A 16,188-nucleotide genomic window follows, 5' to 3' on the forward strand; every position below is an offset into this window, starting at 1 on the left:
CCTGGGTAGCACTTGCTGATTGGTGGCTAAATGTAGCGCTAGCCAGGGGGCTGAACAAAAAATGGACTGGCTTCTAAGCTTACATTCCTGCATTTTCAAATAAAGATACCAAGAGAACAAAGAAAAATTGACAATAGGAGTAAAGTAGAAAGTTGCTTACAATTGCATGCTCTATCTGAAGCATGAAAGAAGAAAAAAATGTGGGTTTTATATCCCTTTAACCAGCAGAAGATGTGTATTATTGCTATTCTACAGTATATTTAGAAATAGACTTCATGTTCTCAGTTTGGATGGTCTCTTTCTCTCCTCTTAATCGTGTAATGATAAAGCTATAACAAATAAATTGTCAAATTATTTAAGGATTCTCACTGGATTGAACAAGAGGCACACTGGAAACCTTGCAGATAAAATGAAGGGCTGACCATGAGTGTACCAGGAGCATGCTAGGGATATTTCACATAAACCTCAGACAAGCCTGTGGATTTTATAAAGACCTCCCTGTGTGCTTGTGTCTCCCTATTTTATTTTTCTTTAGTTTTTCATTTACTTTTTTCCCCTATGCTACAGTGGGCTGTATTTTTTCCCACTTTTTAAAAAAGAATGAGTTTCTGTTGTACATATTGGAAGGTTATTTATAATGTTGGGAAAGCATTTTGTGGTGCCGGTTTCCTTGATATCGGTATTTGTTCTACATGGCATCAAGTAACAGTTACAAGATACATACAGCTCATTTGGTTATAATGGAGCTGAGCCTATAACAAGAATCGGGTACAAACCTCTTAATTCTGTAATTGTGCAACTTTCAAGTTGTGATGATGAGGTGGCTATTTTCCTCTTTTTTTTTTTTTTTAAATATTTATTAACTTAATACTTCTAAAATCCAGTACACAGTGAATATGAAATCCAGAACATCTTGGTTTGGATCTATATATGAGCCATACAAAAATGTAAGTATAAAATGTTATTTATAAACTCTTTGTTATAGGTACCAGAGTTGCACATATATAATTAATCAATTAAAATAATTAATTAATCAAATTAAATGTAGTCATTAATCAAATTTTTTTGTTGCAATATCATTTTTACTATAACCTTTATTGATGGATAAACGGATCCATTAATTCCTCTCATAGAAGACACAACTATTATTATTGCTCTTATTTATTTATTTAAAAAACAAACAAAAAAACTTTATTTTGATATGATTAAAAGTACTTTATTTTAAGAAGATAAAATGGAAACAAATTCTTCTCATATAGAAGAAAAAATCATAAAAACAGTTCTGGCTGATTTATTTTGGATGACATTTATCTATCTATATAGATATTCATATAGTGCTTGACACGAAACGTTCTGTAATCCTGAGCATGTGCTCTTATGGAAAGGAGCTGAATTTCAACAAATGAAAAAAAGTGAATTTGATAGAAGAAAATAATTGAATTGAATTTTGACTCCCATGTCTCTTTTACAATGTTTCAACAACCTTATACATAAATCAAAATTGTATTATTTATTTAGATATATTGTGTATACGGTTCTTACTTTTCCAATATATTATATTAAATTGATATTTATGTCATGTTCCTTCAAACAGTGTTTGCATATTTTACCCTGATATACCAGACAACACGTCTAGAGATATATCATTAACTGAAGGGAAAGCTTCTCTCACATGTCTAATGAATACATATATTAAAAAAACATTAAAAAGATCATGTTTTGCATGTCATACACGCTGCTGAGAATAATATATTTATATTCATGTCAGTTATGTGCAAAATCAAATGAATACCTTAAAGGAAATAGTAAGCTCATAGGATTTAAATGATCTTACAAATTATACGTAGTATTAAAGTGTTAATTGTCATGGACTTTACTGGTTTTTTCTTAATACTCCTTTAAGCCATTTGTGTAGCCTGGAAACCTTTGTGTATACGCCATATTTGCCTTTTTGAGCACACCCTTCTCCCCAGCTGACTATTCCGGTCACAAAGTATGTGCCTTTGTATGGAGTGACATGTGGACCTCCACTGTCACCTTGACAAGCATCTTTCACCTCAATATCAAAGCCAGCACAGAACATATTCTCAGTAATGGCAAAGGTACTGGATTCTTTACAGTCATGCCTTTTAATGTAAGGAACTTGGAGCACCTGAAGTTTTTTAGCCTGAATTCCTCTATCATAAAGACGTCCAAAGCCACTAACAGTAGCAGATTCTTGATCCATCAAGACATCATCAGCAAAGTCAGGCTCAGGGAAGCATGCAGGGATGATAAAGTTGGTGAAGTTAATTGCTTCTTTTAGCTTGATCACAGCTATATCAAAATCATACGTCATCCTAACAAATTTTGGGTGAACGATTATTTTTTCTACTTTGTGTGTTGATTCTGTACCTTCATTCTTTTCCAAATCCACTTCACCTGTAGCATTAGGAAACAAATATGTTTAAAATTACAGATAAACATTAAAACCACTGTTTCATGCACTTTCATATCATATATTCATAAGCAAAATTGGGATCTTAGCTTGATTATAAGAATAGCACTGCTAAAATAGATATAGGGAAGTTCTAGACCAGTGACAGCCAACTGGGGCATGCGTTCCATGGCTCTATTTCTTGAAGTCTGACATAATGGCTGTATTTTTTGCTAGGCCTTGGTGTGGTAAGTGCTTAAGACTTGTGGCCCCATGTGTAAAGAAATTTGCCATCACTGTTCTAGATCATAGCAGTTAAGATACAAAAAGTAGATAAGAAAACAAAATATCAAAGGTGCAGGGGATACTAGTGTGGGACCTAATCTTCTAAGACCTATCCCAAGCTTTTGTTTTTAAATCCCACATTTCCCTCCTTTACCTCTTCTTTCGCTCTGTGTAGAGTACTGGACATGTTTATATTGCCCACCTAGACCAAAACAACAGCTGTAGCTGTCCTTTGTTGAGTGGGGCCTTCAGGGCTGGACATTTCTCCCGTATAGAATTAGACATACTGTATATTCAAGTTCTTCTATGTGTAAGGCACAAGTGGGATATAAAAGACTGCACCCTGGGCGGGATATAATACCGTAGGGCAATCTACCAAATTCTATCCATACCTAGCTGAGCTCCTCTCATTTCTAGGTATAAAAATGTTAATATCTTGCAAAGTCAGAGCAGCTGACCCCTTTGATTTCTGAGGGCACTATAAAGAAAAGAACAGTGTTTGAATACACCCACAGCATCCCCTTGGACAGCCACTGGCAGGCTTAAAAAATGAATAGCAGTACATACGAAATGTGAAACTTGCATTTGGAAGAATGTTGCAACTTCAGAATGTTACCATTGAACCAATAACTTTTTTTAAAAAAATTCAAGCACAAGTATATAGCACAATTTCTCCAAATCAAATTTAAAAATTGCACTGTTGTACATTTTAAATTCAACTTATATGTCTCTTTAAAGAAAAACATGTCAAAACAAATTAAAGAGCATGAGGTATTATGTACAGATATTTTATAATTATGCTTTAAATATACAGCCTTTAGTGAGTGACACTGTACGCTAATGCGTTACATTTAATTCACTCTCACCTAGATTACGAGTTTTGCGCAAAACAGGGTGCGAAACTAACGCCAAAAATGTTGCGTTATTTCACTCTCCATAGCGCTGCCATTACGAGTTACTGAAAAGCCTCCTTGTGCGTGCGATATGGTGGCGTTAAGCTCCATACCGCACAAAAGCCAAGGGCTGCTTTGATGTGCTCGTGCACGCTTTCCTACATAGACATCAATGGGGAGAGAGTGTCAGAAAAAAACACCTGAAGTGCGGAATGAAAAATATCCATAACGCAACCCCATAGATGTCTATGGGGACAAAAAAGTTACGTTTAAACCTAACACCCTAACATAAACCACAAATCTAAACACCCCTAATCTGCCGTCCAACATTGCCGACACTAATAAAATATATTTATTGGTAGTATTTTTTTATTTTATTAGAATAGTAATGTTAGGTTAATTTATAGTTAATGTTAGGTTTATTTTTATTTCACAGGTAATTTTTTATTTATTTTAAGAGTTATATTGTACATTTTTTTTTGCAAAATCCATAACTACTGCTCTCAAATGGCGGTTTTTTATCGTGTTATAGGCTGTAACACAAGCATTTTAGCCGGACCGCACAACCTGTAATACCGGCGCTATGAAAATCTCACACAAAAATGTAATTTTTTTTTGAGTGCGGAATGGACGTTGTGTTACAGGCTAAAATGCTTGCGGTATAGCTATACTCGTAATATGCGTTAGTGGCCATTACGCTGGAATTACCATTTTTTTCAGCGTTAAAAACCGTACTGCAACACATGTAATCTAGCTGATAGGTAGTACAGCATGCTTGATTGAGTGTAGTAACAGTGATTTGAAGTGAACTACTTTATCAATTAAAGTGATAAAGGTTAGCTTTCCATTTCCAATTACTGCTGATAACTATAAATCTGTAAAACTACATGTGGAATATGCTGAGGTGACAGGCATTTGCTTAAAAATAGTGATAGTGGTTTAAGCAGAATAGTAGATCACTAAAATGTGACACAAAAAGTTTGACTAATGTCCTTGCTGAATAGTTACGCAATTATAGTTGTATTATAGCATGTAACAAGCCAAAACATAAGAATATTGAGCCACCCGTGATATAATTTAGGGTTAAATGGCTTAGACAATGTACTTAAATGGGCAGTAAACAACTTGAAATTTGCAAATAAATTATTTAGTTACATGTAATGAAATCACATTATATTTTCATCATTTATTTTGCTTCAGTTGTATGTAATTTTGCTTTGCAAATTGAGCCCTTCTTAATTCTCAGAACGTGAAATTCACCCTGCTGACTTCTAAAGGCTAACTCTGCTACATAGCTATCACTAATTGGCTTTATTAAAAAAAACTGCAAAACAATGTACTTTATACTAACTTTATGACATGGTTAGCCTTGTTTTCTGTGAACTAAATTCCAGATTGGCTCCTTCAAATAAGGCAAATGGTGGATGGAGTTTGGCTATTGAAAAATAACTGTAATTACAATGAGTTTACCATCCCTTTAATTAAACTAACTTATTTTTGGCTTTGTTTTTATTGGTATTTGAATGCATTTAAAACCAGCTGTTAGAATGATTTAAATGCTCAGTACATTCAAAATGTAATTCTCTGTAAAAAGTTTAATTATACATAGTAAAACTAATTGTAATGCGCTTTCATGAATTATTTTGTCTGCTTTTCCTGTAATTTAAATTGTAGTTTCAATGCCCCCAGGGAGTATGTTCTATTGAATTCAGCACAATGACCTGTTGACTTCTTATCTATGCACACAGTTCATAGTTTAAACATTTGATTTGTTCAGTATCTATAAACTGGGGTACAATCAGGTTTAGATGAAAATGTGTGATAAACACAAAGCATGCAAACAGGTAAACTTATGTACCAGCCAACATTCCCAGATCATGCAAGATTGTCACAGGTTGAGTGGTCTACACACTACCCCCCCCCCCCCCCCACCTCAGGGCTGCCTACTCTGAACAACAAATGTCCTGGTTTTTGGGGACTGTTTGCCTATGAGCACACCTGAATCCCAACCACTCTTGCCATGGCCATGCCCACAAAATGCAGTGGGCAACTTCCCACAAGTCCCTGCCACCTCCATCTCCCAGAAAACCTAACAGAAAAGTTGGCTATAAAAATGTGCTGTGTAAAAATCTCCAAATGTTTTTTTTTTTAAGTGGCAATAGCAGCTGAAATAGAAAACTAAACATAAAAATAAGAACACATACTAATGATATAATTAATGTACAAATAAGTATAACAAATTTATAAAAATGTGCAAAAATTTCCTTATGTAAAAAAGATGAAATAACTGATCATTAAAATTAAAAAAGTGGATAACAGAAGTAAGAATACTGTAACTGATACAAATAGTAAGAGCTGAAGGTTTACAGTAATACGTTTACTTCTGTTCCCTTGTTTGTGTAAATAGGTTGTAAAGCTTCATAAAGTAAAGTTACTTACCAACAACAACTTTAAAGTATTTGGTCTGGTTAATACAGTGGGCTGCAGTGAGTACAAATTGTTGGTTAAGAATAGTTCCCCCACAGAATCCTTCATTATCTTCATTCACCAAAAGTGCCTATGGAATTTAAGAAAGTTTATTAATTCATAAACAGAGAAATTCAGAACTTTTTTTCTGTCCCTCTGCATTATCTTTCAAGACATCATAAGATATAGAATAGTTTTGCTTGACGAGAAAGTGAGGCCACATAAAAAGTACTGGGAGCAGAGTTTTAGCGCCCCGATTTATGTTGGCCAACTATCTTCCAGTGGCAGACAGAGGGTGCTACAGGTCCATTTTAAACCCAAACATTATAACATGACTAATTTGGACCTTTTTTAGCAGGTCCAATACCCTGCCTAACCTTAAATAATTTCACTTGCTTAGTATGGTTTAGCCCTGCCCCAAGGTCATTTGAAACAGCAGCTATTTGGAACCGCAAAAAAAATAAAATAAAAGGGACATTGAGATATGTGCTGCAGGCAGAGAAAATTAATATCTATTTTCTAAGTGGCACCATATTAAATATAGCTGAATATATAAGTGAGGACAAAATACAGAAAATAAAGTAGTGAGAGGGACTGAGAGTACCAAAATGAAAGTAAGGCAGTCAGGGTGATAAAAGTGATCTACAGGTCAGTGGCGGCTGGTGAATTTTAAAGATGGGGGTGCACTAGACCACACCCCTTTATTAAAGCCCCGCCCCTTTATATATATATGTATGTGTATATATATATATATATATATATATATATATATATACACACAGAACTTTTATATGCAGAATTCACTTTCTTTCAACATACTCTCCAGTGCACTGTAAATACTTAATAAAGTATATAATTGCTCCACAAGTGACTGTACAGAGACTCTTATGGGGACAAAGGCAGATCCTTGAGACACTGAAGTTGGCTTATATATATATATATATATATATATATATATATATATATATATATATATATATATATATATATATATATATATATATATATATATATATATATATACACACACACACAGTATATATCTGTACATTTTAATATAAAAGAAAATGTAGTTGAGGTAAAGTTAAATGGTGGCTCAGACAGCAGTGAACAACATTCAGAGTGCTCTTCTTAATTAGAGGAATTCACTGATTGAATGAGCTGTCTGAACCATCATTTTAACATTTTTATAAACTGCTGAAAGTGGTCAGTATTTTTTGGACACAGAAGTTAAAAAAACAAACAAAAAAACACATGTTTAAAATTTAGAGCCAGCCCAAGAATCTAGGAGCCTATGTATATATTATATACAGGTATATAAAATCTCAAACACTGATCCATGGTGGGACACTCCAGTCCCTGCTATTTATTTAATATTTGCAAAATATGAGAAGATGAATTTGATTTACAAACTTTGGTCATTGTCATTTTAATGCAGTATATATAAATGGTTGATGGAATAAAATAAAATAGCATTTCAAATGTGCAAATTGTACCAAGAAAAACTGGACATCTAACAAAACAATTAAATAAATTTCAGCAGTCTTATTTTTCACTGTACTCATTTTTTCTGAGCTGAGACAATCAGCAAACATAATTCTATTGACTGTCAGATCCTCATCTATCACAGAGGGCAAGGGCTATCAGATAAGGAAATGCATTGGAGGAATGTCAAAGAACTGTTTGAAACAGCTATATAAATGCCCCTCTCTAACACAGTGACATGTGCAACCACAGATGTGTAAACCTCTTGACACTGACTGACTGTTATAAGTTTCCCAGTCACAACAAGGTGAAGCAGATTTAACGGAGGCTATAGAAACACAAACACATGTGCTCACATTTCTCCCCTGCATTCTCTCTGCTATATAGCTGAAAGTAAACTAACCATCTGCATCAGAAAAGAAAGCAATGTCCTGACCTGGAGATGTAAATTATTTCAGAGTGAGATTGAGACGCTTTAACAGCCTGCTGATCTCTGTCTGACTCTGTGACCTCCTGGCTGCTGTTGCTTGCGATGGATGGTGGCAGCACTGGGAGCAGCTTGTTGATGAGGCTCAGGCAGCAGGCTCACGATGACTCTCTAAGTCAGAGCAGAGGAAGTTGGTAAACAACTACAGACAATGCACTCAGCTCTAGCCTAGCCGGCATCATTGCGCTCAGGAACAGTATGCGCTCAGGCTGCAGTGCTTTAATGACAATATTAGATTATTTAACTTTAATATAATATTGTCATTCAAGCTGCCTGAGCACACACTGTTGCTCACAGCGTGATTATGCAGGCTAGGCTGAGCTGAGTGCATTGTCTGTACTGTACAAGGAACTTGTTCCAGACAGTGGAGGCTGAGTTGTATACAAATTTAAGCAGGGAAGGTAAGGGTGAGCTAGTGTTGGCGGCGGTGGTCAGTTAAGAGTTCACACTTTGTTTAGAGAGCTAAAATGGCCGACACAAGGGGAAGGACGGTATGTGCATATTCATAAATATTAACTTTAAGATCAATCAAGAAACAATTTCAAATTGCCAGTCAGTTTACAATAAACTCAGTTTTCCTCTATACCTTGCTATGCTTCTTCACTCTGACAGTGAGCATTATCCATGACTGATCTGCACGCTACTCACAGCTCACTGCCTCTGTTGACAGCTCCTCTCCACTCAACGGCTATCTCTACAATGAGATTTTCGCGCCGTTGAGGGGGAGGAGCCTCGTGGGGGCCATGACGTGTACGCAACAGCGTATCACAGAAGCTGGCTCAGGCAGTGGGAGGAGGCAGAGCACAGGCTGAAGTCCACTCGCACACTTCAGCTTGTGCGATTAAGCCTCTATAGGCAATGCCGGGCTGGGAGGAGCTATGCCTGCACAGTGAATGCATAGATCACTGTGCAGGCATAGGGGCTCTCTAACCGCACGTGCGATCGGATCACTGCGATGTGGGTTAGGTTAGTGGCAGACAGTGCACAGCAGCCTGATGTTGGAGAGGAGTGGCTAGTGAAGCGTGGTGTGACGTCAGCTGTCAATGTCTCAGCCGAGCCAAATACTGTGTGCTCTCACTCTGTCGTCCACCCGGTCCTAGCTCCTGCATCCTACTCCTCCTAGCTTGTTTATTTGTGTAGTGAGGGTTATGTAATGGGTAATGTATATGTGTACAGCAAACAGTACTGCATTTGTTGGGGATAATATAATACAATATAAATTAATTAGGAAAAATATATTTTATTCAACAAATTTTTTAACAAACTTTTTTTTGCTCTTTTTTTTAATTTTTTTTTTTGCTCATTTTTTTTCCCCTCCTTCCTTGCCCCTGGGGGGTTCACGTGCGAATGTGCACAAATGGAGGAGCCTCCACTGCTACAGGTAGAGTGAGTAGTGAGAGAAAGAACTAAGTAAAATATGATGGTGGAGAATGTAATGGGGCGAGTCTTGGAAAGAAAAGATATGGAAATAGTTGTATGCCTGATTCATATTTCTGAATTACTTGATAGTTCTGCTGTCGCTGTGAGGAATTACATACCAGCATGCTCTAAGTATGTACTACTGCCTGTATATTTGTATTCTGTGTCTATGATTGCTGGATATATAAACAGAGCTCTCTATATGTGGGATTACTGGCTGTATACTTGCCCTCTATGTGTGGAATAAAAGGCTATACAACAACACATGAAAGTGTTTTTTTTTTTTTTTTAAATGCATCTGTCCTGCAAGTTGGTTTCCACTCTATAGTCCATACGTCCATATATGGGCTTCCATACAGCTGTTTTATAAGCTGGGCCACTGGCTTTCACTGGCTATATACTTGTCCTATTTATGTTCGACTGCTGAACTCATCATATTGATGTGAGTGAGGATACACAATATGTGATTACTGTCTCTTTAACTACCATGTGGATTTGTGTGAACAAAAATAGAAAGGTAAAGATTTCAAATAAATAGGGTCTTGTATCTACACCAATGAATCATGATACTACATCTTGTTACAAAATTACAAATCACTCATAGCATCAAAACATTGTTCTGCAAATTAGTTACCATTAAATTGCTCTGCATGTATTGTATCCTGTATAATGATGAGCCTTAACTCAACTAAAAACTGAAACTACAATGAAACATTACCAATTCTACAGCCATTACACTGCAAGGCAGTCCGTTTTTTGCATGACAATTGTTCTAGTAGGGCTAGGAGATAAAATGTTGCTATTAAACGGCTAGATTACGAGTTTTCTTGTAAGAGCTGCTCGGTACTAACTTGCAAGTTATTGTCACCGCTTACCTCCCTACAGCACTGGTATTACAGGTTTGCAAAAACCCGGCGTTAGCAGGCAATATTGCAGCGTAAAGCAAAATTGAGCTCCATACCGTACTCCAATACCAGCGCTGCGGTGAGCTGGTTTTACGTGCTCGTGCATGATTTCCCTATAGACATCAATGGGGAGAGCCGGCTGAAAAAAAGCCTAACACCTGCAATAAAGGAGCGTAAAGCTCCGCAACACAGTCCCATTAATTCCTATGGGGAAACTAAATTAATGTTTACACCTAACACCCTAACATGAACCATGAGTCTACACTCCCCTAATCTGCTGCCCCCGACATCGCCGACACCTACATTACACTTATTAACCCCTAATCTGCCGCCCCCCAATGTCGCCGCCACTTACATTACAGTTATTAACCCCTATTCTGCCGCCCCTGACATCGCCGCCACCTACCTACACTTATTAACCCCTAATCTGCCGCCCCCAACGTCGCCGCCACCTACATTACACTTATTAACCCCTAATCTGCCGCCCCGACACCTACATTACACTTATTAACCCCTAATCTTCCGCCCCCAACGTTGCCGCCACTATACTAAAGTTATTAACCCCTAAACCTAAGTCTAACCCTAACACCCACTAACTTTAATGTAATTAAAATAAATCTAAATAAAACCTACTATCAATAACTAAATAATTCCTATTTAAAACTAAATTACTTACCTGTAAAATAAACCCTAAGATAGCTACAATATAACTAATAGTTACATTGTAGCTAGCTTAGGTTTTATTTTGATTTCACAGCTAAGTTTGTATTTATTTTAACTAGGTAGACTAGTTAGTAAATAGTTATTAACAATTTACTAACTACTTAGCTAAAATAAATACAAATGTACCTGTAAAATAAAACCTAAACTGAGTTACACTAACGCCTAACCTTACACTACAATTAACTAAATTACATTTATTAAATACAATTAACTAAATTACAAAAAAAAAACACACTACACCCTGTTCCAATTATTATGCCAATGATATCTTTCTCATTTACCTAAATAATTGATGTAAACAGTCAGCATAATTCTCATATTAACTATTAAGAGTACAATTCAAATTTTATTAAACAAACCTCCTAATGATAACAGTATTTTTTTTTTTTCAAAATAAAAAACTTACAATGCACTGTTCTAAATTATTACGCGCAGTAAGTTTCAAAACACTTTATAGGTTGTAAAGAACTGAAAATGTTCATTTGTTGTGTTTGCAGCATATTTACTGAAATGAAAAGCTATTTCAATCAAACTTTAAACAACATTTTAATTTTTTAAACATTTTAACAGGTCACGTTACATTTTAACATAGGACCCCTTATTTGATAGCAGCTTCACAAGTCAGAATAGCCTCCCAGAGCTGCTGTTTGGATGTAAACTGCCTCCCACCCTCATAGATCTTTTGCTTGAGGATGCTCCAAAGGTTCTCAATAGGATTGAGGTCAGGGGAGGATGGCCACAGCATTACTTTCTCTCCTTTTATCCCCATAGCAGCCATTGATGCAGAGGTATTCTTTGCAGCATGAGATGGTGCATTGTTATGCATGAAGATGATTTTATTACGGAAAGCATAGTTGTTCCTTCTGTACCAGGGAAGGAAGTGATCAGTCAGGAACTCCACATACTTTGCAGAGGTCATGACTCCACCACTGCCTTGCTGACGTCGCAGCCTTGTTGGAACAGGGTGGCCGTCCACCAACCATCCACTACTCCATCCATTTGGACCATCCGGGGTTGCACGGCACTCATCAGTGAACAGGACTGTTTGAAAATTAATCTTCATGTATTTTTCTGCCCAATGCAGCCGTTTCTGCTTGTGAACATTGGTTAGTGGTGGCCGAATGGAAGGTTTATGCACAGTTGCAAGACTCTGGAGGACTCTACACCTTGTTGTTCGTGGGACTCCAGAGGCACCAGCAGCTTCAAATATCTGTTTGCTGCTATGTAATGGTATTTTAGCAGCTGCTCTCTTGATCCGATGCATGGATCTGGCAGAAATCTTCCTCAATGTGCCTTTATCTTCACAAACCCGTCTGTGCTCTGAATCAGCCACAAATCTCTTAAAAGTGTAATGATCACGCTTAAGTTTTCGTGAAATATCTAATGTTTTCATACCTCGTCCAAGGCATTGAACTACAGATACTCGTCGACTTACGACCGCGTTACGTTCTGACCTTCCGGTCGTAAGACGATTTGGACGTAAGTCGGACAAAATATATGGCATGTAAATAATATGGTCTATTGTGTGATGTGTTGGGCTGACATTTCATGATTAATAATAACAATAACACCAGAGTTGTTTTAAATTAAATTCCTTTACTAATACAGTATCATCACAGTATGAATAATAAAATAACCTTTACTGTACTGTACCTGTACTGTGCAAATAATAACATAACATTTACTGTGCAAATACTATTACTGTACTGACATTTACTGTACTGTACCTATACTGTACTGTAATAAAATAACATTTTTTTTGTACTCTACCTGTAGTACTATGCAAATAATAACTTAACATTTACTGTACCTCTACAGTAGTTTGCAGGAACTTTAACACTTATTTAACTTTAAACTTTTAAGAAAAGTAACTGAACTTAAATTTTTCTTTTACTGTACTTTTACAGTTATATGTCATCAGAGTTATCATCTTGGTGAGTTGAGGCTGGAGGGGTTTCAGATGCAGTGTTCTTTTCAAAAAACATGCTGAGCTTTGTTTGACGCGTTTGTTTCTTTTTCTCCTCATAGATTTCACGATAGCCACGCACAGCTTCCTGAATTTGACGGTCAACCTTGTTAAATCTTTCAACATTCTGGTCCATGTTTTCAAAACAGGAGACAGCTTTATTTAGCAATGTAAAGCCTTCAGCCAACCCCTTTGCAGTGAATTTCTTCTCTGGCTCTTCTTCTTCTTTGTCTTCTTCCTCTCTCCTATTTTCCTCTGCAACTCTCTCTGCTTCCAGTTCTATTAGATCTTCATTTGAAAGTTCTTTTGACTCATAATCTAACAGCTCTTCTACATCTTCCACTTCACATTCCAATTCAAGATTGTTTGCAAGTCTTACAATGTTTTCTCGAATTTCATCGAGCTCTTCCTCTGTTTCAAATCTCTCAAATCTGGTCACATATCGTTTTAGGCACTTCTTCCAAATTCCATTCATGCACTTTTCTGTTACATCCTCCCACGCTGCTGCAATATTTTTTATGCACTGAAGAATGTTATAACTTTTCCAAAAATCACGCAATGTTATGTCATCATCAGCATCTGTAGCAGCTATGGCTTGGGCGAATGTAGATCTGAGGTAGTATGCTTTAAACGTGGCAATTGCCCCTTGGTCCATAGGTTGAATGAGTGGTGTTGTGTTAGGTGGCATATAAACCACTTTTACATCAGGATTAAGGTCACCCAGGTGTGGTGGATGTCCAGGTGCGTTGTCTAAAATCATTAAAATTTTGAACTGGATTACTTTCCCTAAGCAATATTCACGAACTTGGGGAATGAAACAGTTAACAAACCAGTCTGTGAACAATGCCTGAGTCATCCACGATTTAGCATTTGACCGGTAATACACAGGCAGCGTGTGCTTATTAATGTTTTTAAATGCACGTGGGTTTTCTGAGCGATAGATAAGAAATGGCTTAAGCTTAAAACCAACAACGTTTCCTCCAAGTAACAAGCTTACCCGATCCTTGAATGCTTTAAATCCTGGCATGGTTTTTGATTCTTGGTGAATGTATGTGCGCTCAGGCATCCGTTTCCAGAACAGACCCGTTTCATCAACGTTGAATATTTGTTCAGGTAAATACCCTCCCTCTTGGATTAATTCATCCAAAGTGTCAATGAACTTTGCAGCGGCTTCTGAATCTGCACTTGCTGCTTCTCCTGAAACCCGCACATTATGCAGACTGAATCTTCTTCTAAAACGTTTAAACCATCCAGTGCTTGCCTGGAAATTCTCTTTGTAATCCTCACCAGCTTTCTCCTTTAAAGTCTCAAACAAACTTTTAGCCTTCATCTGAATTGTTAGAAGGCTTATGGGTGTACGTTTTTGTATTTGATCTTCTATCCACAACATTAATAATTTCTCCATTTCATGAATGGGCCCTTGACGTTGTTTTGTTATTATTGTTGATTTCATTGGTGCGGAACCTTTTACAGCTTCACGTATGCGTTCCTTGTCCTTAATGATTGTGGAAACTGGAATGCGACAGTTTCATATCACGGGCAATCGCATTCACTTTTTTACCTTCGTCATACTGCTTTATTACTTTCATTTTTAACTCCAAATCAAGAGCTTTCCTCTTCTTTGTAGCCTCTTTGCCACTACACGGTACCGGCCTTTTGGACTGCGACATGGTCAGACCCATACAAAGGCTGCTGCTTACAGTCACTTCTCATCACACACAAGCACCGCCTTTGCGCACACAAGCACTGTCTTGCCTTTACGCACATACGCAAATAAGCATCACCCTCAGTGCGACCGATGGTCGTAAGTACCGCCTTTGCGACCGATGGTCGTAAGTACCGCCTTTGCGCACACAAGCACTGCCTTGCCCCTTTACGCACATATGCAAATAAGCATCACCCTCAGTGCGACCGATGGACGTAAGTACCGCCTTTGCGCACACAAGCACTGCCTTGCCCCTTTACGCACATAAGCATCACCCTCAGCGCGACCGATGGACGTAAGTACCGCCTTTGCGACCGATGGTCGTAAGTACCGCCTTTGCGACCGATGGTCGCAAGTACCGCCTTTGCGCACGTATCGCCTCTTCAGTGCGACCGATGGTCGTAAGTACGGATGGCCGTAAGTCGCATAGGTCGTAAGTCGACGAGTATCTGTATTTCACTCTTTTTGGCAGCAGAGAGATCCTTTTTCTTCCCCATATTGCTTGAAAATGGTGCTCTGCTTAATATTGTGGAACACCCTCCTTTAGTAGTTTTTCCTTTAATTGGGCTCACCTGGCAATCTAATTATCACAGGTGTCCGAGAATGTTTTTAGTGATCAAAAGAGCCCTGAGACACAAGGCCATCCATGAGTTAAACTGAAAAAATTTTTTTTTAATCTTTGTGACACTGAAATAGAATTTGCATAATAATTTGGAACAGGGTGTAAATTACACAAAATAAAAAAGAAATTATCAAATATTTAAACTAATTACACCTAATCTAATAGCCCTATCAAAATAAAAAAGCCCCACCAAAAAAAAAAAAAAAAACCCTAGCCTAAACTAAACTGCCAATAGCCCTTAAAAAGCCTTTTGCTGGGCATTGCCCCAAAGAAATCAGCTCTTTTACCTGTAAAAAATAAAAATACAAACAACCCCCAACAGTAAACCCCACCACCCACACAACCAAACCCCCCCAAATAAAATCCTAACTAAAAAAACCTAAGCTCCCCATTGCCCTGAAAAGGGCATTTGTATGGGCATTGCCCTTAAAAGGGCATTTAGCTCTTTTTCCTGCACAAACCCTAAGATAAAAATAAAACATAAAACCCACCCAATAAACCCTTAAAAAAAACTAACACTAACCCCCGAAGATCCACTTACAGTTTTTGAAGACCCGACATCCATCCTCAATGAAGCGGCAGAAGTCCTCCGCGAAGCTGGCAGAAGTCTTCATCCAAGTGGCAAGAAGTGGTCCTCCAGACGGGCAGAAGTCTTCATCCAGGCGGCATCTTCTATCTTTATCCATCCGGCGCGGAGCGGCTCCATCTTCAAGACATCCAGCACGGAGTATCCTCTTCTTTCCACGGCTCTTCTCGAATGAAGGTTCTTTTAAGTGACGCCATCCAAGATGGCGTCCCTTGAATTCCAATTGGCTG

General features: G+C 37.6%; 1 protein-coding gene across 1 annotated transcript in view; it reads right to left on the bottom strand.

Annotated features, from left to right (window-relative positions):
* Positions 1-1,190: 1,190 nt before the first annotated feature.
* The window catches only part of F10 (coagulation factor X), a 51,541-nt gene continuing 36,543 nt past the window's right edge, over positions 1,191-16,188 (bottom strand). Inside the window, 2 exon segments of the mRNA XM_053707772.1 lie at positions 1,191-2,421; positions 6,034-6,151. Of these exon segments, the coding sequence (XP_053563747.1) occupies positions 1,874-2,421; positions 6,034-6,151 (666 nt within the window). The 3' untranslated portion in view covers positions 1,191-1,873.

Source organism: Bombina bombina, chromosome 3, assembly GCF_027579735.1.
Source record: "Bombina bombina isolate aBomBom1 chromosome 3, aBomBom1.pri, whole genome shotgun sequence".
Taxonomy (NCBI): Eukaryota; Metazoa; Chordata; class Amphibia; order Anura; family Bombinatoridae; genus Bombina; species Bombina bombina.